At 43.9% G+C, this 8,833-nt stretch overlaps 1 protein-coding gene across 5 annotated transcripts in view; it reads right to left on the reverse strand.

Moving 5' to 3' along the window:
• HELB (DNA helicase B) overlaps positions 1 to 8,443 on the reverse strand; it is a 32,215-nt gene extending 23,772 nt beyond the window's left edge. For 3 of the 5 annotated variants that reach the window (XM_084810567.1, XM_084810569.1, XM_084810566.1), the window contains exons 1-2: positions 8,201 to 8,443; positions 4,210 to 4,608 (exon numbers count right to left, since the gene is read on the reverse strand). In XM_084810567.1, the coding sequence (XP_084666693.1) occupies positions 4,210 to 4,608; positions 8,201 to 8,372 (571 nt within the window). In that variant the 5' untranslated portion in view covers positions 8,373 to 8,443. Of the gene's footprint in view, positions 1 to 3,061; positions 3,140 to 4,209; positions 4,609 to 8,200 lie in introns of those variants that run through there. The other 2 variants (XM_084810570.1, XM_084810571.1) reach the window with 2 other exon arrangements.
• Positions 8,444 to 8,833: the final 390 nt, after the last annotated feature.

Here is an 8,833-nt window from a genome sequence, read left to right on the forward strand (position 1 = left end):
GCAGAAATAACTTATGGCATTTGATGACTCAGCCTTTACAATTTTGTAACACAGATGGTTATCTAGCATACCTTTCCATTTCCCCCCATTGTTGAGCGTGGCATTATGTACATGAGCACCACCTGCAGGGAGTCTGACTTCTGCTCAAATCAAAGCTGCTGGAATGTCAGGAGGCAAAACTAATAGCCTCTTTAGAAAAAAAAAAATTGCGACCATACCATTCCCGTACTTCTGCTCTATAAAGAATCTGTGTTACAAATTTACTTTGAAAAAGTCAAGTTTTTAAAGCTGGATCAATCAAAAAGCCAGCTTCAGTGCGGTAAAATTTTAGTATGGTGCCTGCGGGCTTTCTTATTTCTGATCCTTTCAAGAAAGAACCTTGTTAAATATACCCCTAGATACTTAGGACCCAATCCTATCAATGATTGTAAGTCTCTGAACTTGGAGGCTTAGTCATCCTAAGCAGGATGGAAGGAGTGGCAGAGACGATCTTTGCCTCTCCATCCTCCCACCCTGCATTTTTCACTAGATGTGCTTTTTTGCTTGTCTAGCAAAGGTGTTTAAAGGTGGAAGGAAGGAAGCTCAGGAGAGCTCATATCCTGCCTCTCAAATCTCCTCCCCACCCACCAAAATGCCCCCTTTTCCTCCCTCTCTGAGGTAGAGTTCCCAACCTTGGAGGGCAGCTGGTGCATTCTTTCCGCACTGGCTGTGAGGGGGAGGGGATGTGTCGGATCCCCAAGTCCCCCTCTGCAATCGGAGTGCTGTCTCCGACCTTGGTGCTGGGAACCTAAACTATTCCATGGCCCCTCAGATGTTGTCTATGAGCCATAGGATTGCTTCCTCCAAGACCCAACAGTGATCAGTTGGATGGTCACCTATTGACCAATGAGATTTGAGGGGCTTCTTTCTAAAGAACACCACTTTGGTTTTTTAATAGTTTATTTGTACTCTGTCCTCTTTTCATTATTCACTGAGATTGAATAAAATCCTCTTTAGGCTTATATGGATATAGGATCATGCTATCAGCATATAAAAGAACAGAAAACTTATATGAACCAGCTGAATGTGGGGAAAAATCTGAAACAAATAGTGTCTAACTATGGCATTAAGACAGAAGTTAAAGTGCTAGAGGAAACCCTTGCTTTATACACACACACCCAATTGGTAAGAATATTGACCATGAAAGAGCCAGTTATCCCTACTCTTCCTCTGCCAGACATGTTACTATGGAGTTCTTGAAACAAGAATAGAAGACACTTGTCAATATTAGTATCAGCTGATTTATGCCAAAGCCTATTTCTGTCAAACGAGTCAAAAACTGCAGCCAGTTCTACAAAAGCAACATATATATTTTGGTGGGAACCTTGTTGCACTGTTGGAAAATATAATATACAAAGGACAGAAAAGGGCAACTAAAATGATCAAAGGGCTGGAGTATCTCCCCTATGGGGGAAGGTTACAACAGCTGGGATTGTTTAGCTTGGAAAAAAGGAGGGTAAGGGGAGACATGATAGAGGTGTACAAAATTATGCAAGATGTGGGGAATGTGGATAGGGAGGGAGACATTTTTCTCCCTCTCTCAAAATATTAAAACCTGGGGTCATCCTATGAAGCTGCTTGGTGGGAGATTCAGGACAGATTAAAGAAAATACTTCTTCACATAGCACATAGTTAAACTATGGAATTCGCCACGACAGGATGTAGCGATGGCGACCAATTTGGATGGCTTTAAAAGGGGGTCAGACAAATTTCTGGAGGAAAAGGCGATCAATGGCTACTAGTCTTGATGGCTATGTGCTACCTCCAGTACCAGAGGCAGTGAGCCTAGGTACACCAGCTGCTGGGGAACATGGGTGGGAGGATGCTGTTGCAATCATGTCCTGTTTGTGGGTTCCTGGTCGACAGCTGGTTGGCCACTGTGTGAACAGAATGCTGGACTAGATGGACCCTTGGCTTGATCCAGCATGGCTCTTCTTATGTTCTTATGGCAACTGTACACTTCCCATTCTTCCAAATTATCCATCAAGTACTTGCTGTATGACTTGGAGGTGATGTCCCAAAGACAAATTGTTTATATAATTCCAGTGACATTGTTAAATAAATAAATAAATAAATAAATAAGCAAGTTACACTGAAAACCAAACTCCATTCACTGGATATTTTTCATCTGTTCCTACTGTATGAGAGTTTACATGACAGAAACAGCAGTAACTGCTTTAAAAAAAAGTATTCCTAGGTGCTTCCGCTCATAATTGAGCTAGAACATTTTCACCCATTGTTTGTAAATACAAGATAGAGACCAGTTCAGATGTAGCCTCTTCAGTTATTAAGCCAAGATAAACATGATTCTCAGGCACACTCCATCCTCGTTCTGCCCCTTTCCTCCTAGATTAACCATTTTTCCCTATTTTATCCGAACAGAGAAAATGTGGTTACCAGGTCTAGAACAAACCAGGATCTGAAACTAACTTCAAACTGTAGTTTCAGTTCATGTTTTGTTCCAAACCTGGTAACAACAGTTTCTCAGTTCAGACATAATGGAAAACTATGATTAATTAATCTAGGAAGTCTTCAACTGCAGTGCATTGAGAAGGGAAGGGGCAGCACGAGAACAGAGCACATAGGCACTAGGCTTGTAAATATCTTGGCTTAATAAGCTAGACATGTTATGTCTGACCTTGGCCAATGACAGCACAAGGAATCAGAATTAATGTCACTCAACCAGCCAGTGATAGAGCTGTGTTTCTGGCAATTCAAGACTAAATATTAACACAGTTTCACTAATTATTTGAGTGTACCTAGTATGTTTTGAGTATAAGGAATAGCCAGCTTAGAATGGTTCTGCTGTTCAAGTGTATCCAAAGATGCTGCCTTTACATTTCCATTGTAAAGGGGCCGCGGTGGCTTAGTGGTTAAGACGCTGAATTGCAGACCGGAAGGTCAGCGGGACAGCAGTTTGAGACCCGAGTGCTGCGTGACGGAGTGAGCTCCCGTCTTCAGTCCCAGCTCCTGCCAACCCAGCAGTTCGAAAGCAAGAAATTGCAAGTAGATAAATAGGTACCGTCTCGGCAGGAAAGGTAACAGCGTTCTGTGCACCTCAGTGTTCAGTCATGCCAGCCACATGACCACAGAAGCGTCTTCAGACAGCGCTGGATCTTCGGCTTAGAAATGGAGATGAGCACCACACCCTAGAGTTGGACACGACTGGTTGGGGACACCTTTACCTTTTATTTTCTTTTTTTTTGAGTATGTTTTGAGTATAAGGAATAGCCAGCTTAGAATGGTTCTGCTGTTCAAGTGTATCCAAAGATGCTGCCTTTACATTTCCATTAAAGGGTGCTCTGTATCTCAACTGCATAGCATGTAGGTGTAGTGAAAGAGGAGAAAAAAACTCTGTACAATGTGCTCAGAAGCACTCTGCTCTTAGTGCCTGAATATCTGAGAACAAAAGACACCTTTAAGCAATTTAATCAGGTTTTTGCTGTTATTCCAAAACGTAGCTCCCTCACAGTATTCTTAATATGTTTATCCAACCCTACCATAAACCTAGTTTCCTGTTCCTTCTACTGTTACAGACACTGGCTTCAGATGATCAGTGGGGAAAACAATGCAGCATCAGTTGTTGCCCCCGTGTGTGCCAGTTGCACGACCAGGATTACCCTAATTACTCACACCACAGGTTGCCAAGTTGTTCAAACCCACCGTGTGGTGCAGGCGTAGTGACTTTTCACCCACCCTACAACCCATGGCTTGCAACAGGGGTTGTAGTGTGGATGAAAAGTCATTACGCCCTGGCCACATGCCAGGTTCGGACAACACAGTAACCCGAGATGCAGCATGGGTAATTAGGATAATCTCGGTCACGTGACTGGCATGCATGGGGGCAAGATTGCATACTGCATTGTTTCCCCCGCTGATTATCTGGACAAGATTATTCCAGAATTATACACCATGATTGATAAAAAGCAATTCTTTTATCTACCTAAACTGGTAATAGCCAATTTGTAGCTATTGGTTCTTAGGATTACACCCTTCCTTAACATAAAAAATCCACCCCCTTCAACATGTTACAAGACTTGTCATCACTGCCATTGGTATAACGTATGAAAACCTGGTTTTAAGTTCAATTCTGATTTATATATAAATAAACTATCAATGAATTAGCCACAACCATAATAAACAAGTCATACATAATATATTTATACTTACATGACTTCTTGACATAATGAAAAATGTCAAAATCTTTGGTATCTTCAGATATTTGTCTTTGGGTGTTTGTAGATATTTGTTTTTCCTCAAGTTTTGACTCCTTAAACTGTTCTAGTTTTTCTTCAAGATGTAAAAAAGTTAGAGAAGAATCTTTGGGAAGCCACTTTAAAAATGTATCTGCAAAATGTCCTGGAACATTGCATTCTTTAAAGAAGAGTGAAATAACTGCAATTTGATTTTTTCCTAAATCAGTCTGTAGAAAGTAAGATGGATATCCCTGCACATAGTACTTTGACCCAGCCTGTTTAACTTTAACATTAACTTTCCACCAAGGACCAATCAAAGGAAACCGTCCAACCACTTCGTACTTTTTTCCAGATTTTTCCTCCTGTATTATAACTGAAATTATTTAGAAGGGGAAATGTCAGCACAATATTCAAATGGATGGATTTTATAACAAATGACATTTTAACTTTTTATTTTAAAAGCTTGAGATCATAACTGTAGCTTAGGGTGCAATCCTGTACATGTTCAGACAGAAATAAGTCTTACAACTCCCAGCATCCCACCGCTGGGAGTTGTAGGGCTTATTCTGTCTAAACACTGCACCCTTAATCACAAATCGTAGACATTTTAACAAACATTTAAAAACAACAAATTGAGAGAAGCAATTTTTATTCTTCGTGGAGAGCAATCCTATGGCTGCTAGACAGTGTCTAGACGGCCATAGGATTTTTCAGTTGCCAGAAACCGCGCTCCCCTCCCCCGCCACCTCGTAGGCAGCACAGTTCTTCCCTGTATCCACACTTGTAACTGCAATGTGGAGCAGGTGAAAAGGGCGGGGGGTTCCCAGGGGTGGGGAGAGGAGGAGACCGCAGAAGCATCATTACGACATTTCCTATGCATCATCTATCCTCCCCCTGCCCTGCTCTGAGGTCCCCAACTAAACAGCCAAAATCGGCTGTCTAGCTGCAAATGCAGGGTGGCCAGAGAGCAAGAGAAGAGGATCCCCTCCATGCGCCGACCGCCCTGCATTGGATATTTGGCCGCCTCAGAGTTCAGAAGCAGCCAACTATCCCAACAGGATTGCACCCTAAGTAAACTAGAGATGTGCATGCCTGGGAGGAGGAGAATAAAAACTGGGAGAAGAAAAAACACATTTCTCTGTCCTGTTCCTCCCCCACCCTCCTCCCTGCATGGAAAAACTGGAAGAAATTTGGGGAAATTCTGATCTTTGAGAAAACTGAACATTTATCTTTTAGAACAATGAATAAAATTAAAGCAAGATGTTTTAAAACTGTCCTTTAAGTTCTGTAAATGGTTTAAAATCTTATGTAGATAGGATATATTCTATGTATTGATCATTATTTTTATGTTTCTATGAATTGTGTACATCACTTTGAAATCTTTATAAGTAAGCCATTTATAAATACTCATAAATAAATGCTTGTTTTTATTGTTTAAATAAATGAAAAATAAAGAGAAGTATGCTTCTGCATACCAGTTGCTAGGGAACATGAGTGGGAGGGTCCAAAATTTCGGCTTAAATTGAAGAACGTAGGGAAAACCACTAAACCATTCAGGTATGATCTAAATCATATCCCTTATGAATATACAGCGGAGGTGAGGAATAGATTTCAGGGATTAGACCTGATAGACAGAGTGCCTGAGGAACTATGGACGGAGGTCCGTAACATTGTTCAGGAGGCAGCAACGAAATCCATCCCAAAGAAAAAGAAATGCAAGAAAGCAAAGTGGCTGTCTGAGGAGGCTTTACAAGCAGCTGAGGAAAGAAGGGAAGTGAAAAGCAAGGGAGAAAGGGGAAGATATATCCAACTGAATGCAGATTTCCAGAGAATAGCAAGGAGAGACAAGAAGGCCTTCTTAAATGAACAATGCAAAGAAATAGAGGACAACAATAGAATGGGAAAGACTAGAGATCTCTTCAAGAAAATCGGAGATCTCAAGGGAACGTTTTGTGCAAAGACGGGCATGATAAAGGACAAACAAGGCAGGGACCTCACAGAAGCAGATGAGATTAAGAAGAGGTGGAAAGAATACACAGAAGAACTATACAGGAAAGATCTGAATGTCCCTGATAGCCATGATGGTGTGCTCACTGAACTTGAGCCAGACATCCTAGAGAGTGAAGTCAAGTGGGCCTTAGGAAGCATTAGTAACAACAAAGCTAGCGGAGATGACAGTCTTCCAGCTGAGCTATTTAAAATCCTAGAAGATGAGGCTGTTAAAGTGCTGCATTCAATATGCCAACAAATTTGGAACACTCAACAATGGCCGCAAGACTGGAAAAGGTCAGTTTACATTCCAATTCCAAAGAAGGGCAACGCCAAAGACTGTTCAAACTACCGCACAATTGTGCTCATTTCACATGCCAGCAAGGTGATGCTCAAAATCCTACAAGCTAGGCTTCAGCAGTATGCGAACCGAGAACTACCGGAAGTACAAGCTGGGTTTCGAAGAGGCAGAGGAACTAGAGATCAAATCGCCAACATTCGCTGCATCAAGGAGAAAGCAAGAGAATTCCAGAAAAACGTCTATTTCTGCTTCATTGACTACGCTAAAGCCTTTGATTGTGTGGATCACAACAAACTGTGGCAAATTCTTAAAGTGATGGGAGTACCAGACCACCTTACCTGTCTCCTGAGAAACCTGTACGAGGGTCAAGAAGCAACAGTAACAACCAGACATGGAACAACCGAGTGGTTCAAAATTGGGAAAGGAGTACGACAAGGCTGCATATTGTCCCCCTGCTTATTTAACTTATATGCAGAGTACATCATGAGAAATGCTGGGTTGGATGAATCAGAGGTCAGAATTAAGACTGCTGGGAGAATTATCAACAACCTCCGATATGCAGACGATACCACCCTAATGGCAGAAAGCAAAGAAGATCTCAAGAGCCTCTTGTTGAGGGTGAAAGTAGAGAGTACAAAAGCTGGTTTGAAACTCAACATTAAAAAAACTAAGATCATGGCATCTGGCCCCATCACTTCCTGGCATATAGAAGAGAAAGAAATGGAAGCAGTGACAGATTTTACTTTCTTGGGCTCCAGGATCACCGCAGACGGTGACTGTAGCCATGAAATTAAAAGACGCTTGCTCCTTGGGAGGAAAGCTATGGCAAACCTAGACAGCATAGTAAGAAGCAGAGACATCACCTTGCCGACAAAGGTCTGTCTAATCAAAGCTATGGTTTTCCCAGTAGTAACGTATGGCTGTGAGAGCTGGACTATAAGGAAGGCTGAGCGCCGAAGAATTGATGCTTTCGAATTGTGGTGCTGTAGAAGACTCTTACGAGTCCCTGGACTTCAAGGAGGTCCAGTCAGTCAATCCTAAAGGAAATCAAGCCTGACTGCTCATTGGAAGGACAGATACTGAAGCTGAAGCTGAAATATTTTGGCCACCTAATGTGAAGAGAAAACTCCCTGGAAAAGACTCTGATGCTGGGAAAGACTGAAGGCAAAAGGAGAAGGGGACGGCAGAGGATGAGATGGCTGGATAGCATCACCGATGCAATGAATATGGACTTGAGCACGCTCCGGGAGAGAGCGCAGGACAGGAAGGCCTGGCGTGCTATGGTCCATGGGGTCACGAAGAGTCGGACACGACTGAACAACAACAACAATTTGTGCCAGAGTCCCTTATTAGGGACTCAACGGCGGGCGGGGGGCGGTGAGCGCCGCCCATCAGATAACCTCGCCGCACAGCTCCTGAGGCTGAGCGAGCCTCCTCGACCTCCTTACGTTGGTGAAATCCAAGGTAAGCCCTACTTAGAGTAGGCCCATTAAATGCATGGAGCTTCAGGTAGTCATGACTAACTTGCCCCATTCATTTCAATGGATCTACTCTAAGCAGGAATTACGTTGGATTGTGCCCCTCGCTTCCTCCCAAGTACGTGCGCCAAGCCGAGCAAGCGGCGGCAGAGTAGTCCCAAAGAGGTCGGGGCGCGACGCGCGGCTCCAGTCCTTACCTGCCCGGCGGGCGGGTCGGGGCGGCATCTCGGCCCAGTCCTCGGAGACGACGTCCACAGGCTCAGGGTGGTGGTCGTCGTCGTCGTCGTCCTCAGAGGCCGCCTCCTCTTCTTTTTTCAGCGGCAGCAACAACCCCCGGAGCTCGAAAGGCGGCCCGCTGCGCTGGGCCATTTTCCCACCCGCGCTCTCAGAATTCGGCTGCAGCCAAAGCCGCTCCTCTCTCTGTGCCGCCCGCTGCCAGCGCTGAGCCGGGGAAGGGAGGCCCGTTTCCGCCCCGACGTCGACTTTCTGGCCAGCCGTTTGAAAGTGGCAGGCGAGCGGGCGCGCCTGCAGGCCGCTTCCGGGTTGGGAATTTCAGCGTGTGCAATAGTGAGAAATCACTGCCGTTAGCAACTGTTTAAACAGGTTTTTCCCCATCGATATTAACGTTAAATACCATTATGCTTTTTTAGAAAATAGTTGTGATGATGAAATAACAGAAATTGTCCAAGATTGCAGTGGAGAGCAAGCTAACTGGTACGTTTTGGGGGGTCCTGGATTACTTTTTTAATTCCTACTCTCCCAAGCGTGCGTAACAGAAGTAAGGCTCCAGTCCCACACAGTTACCTCTTAGACCCGCTAGACTTAGTGGG

Source organism: Heloderma suspectum, chromosome 7 (genome assembly GCF_057233095.1).
Source record: "Heloderma suspectum isolate Gila_16-S chromosome 7, 16-S_ref, whole genome shotgun sequence".
Taxonomy (NCBI): Eukaryota; Metazoa; Chordata; class Lepidosauria; order Squamata; family Helodermatidae; genus Heloderma; species Heloderma suspectum.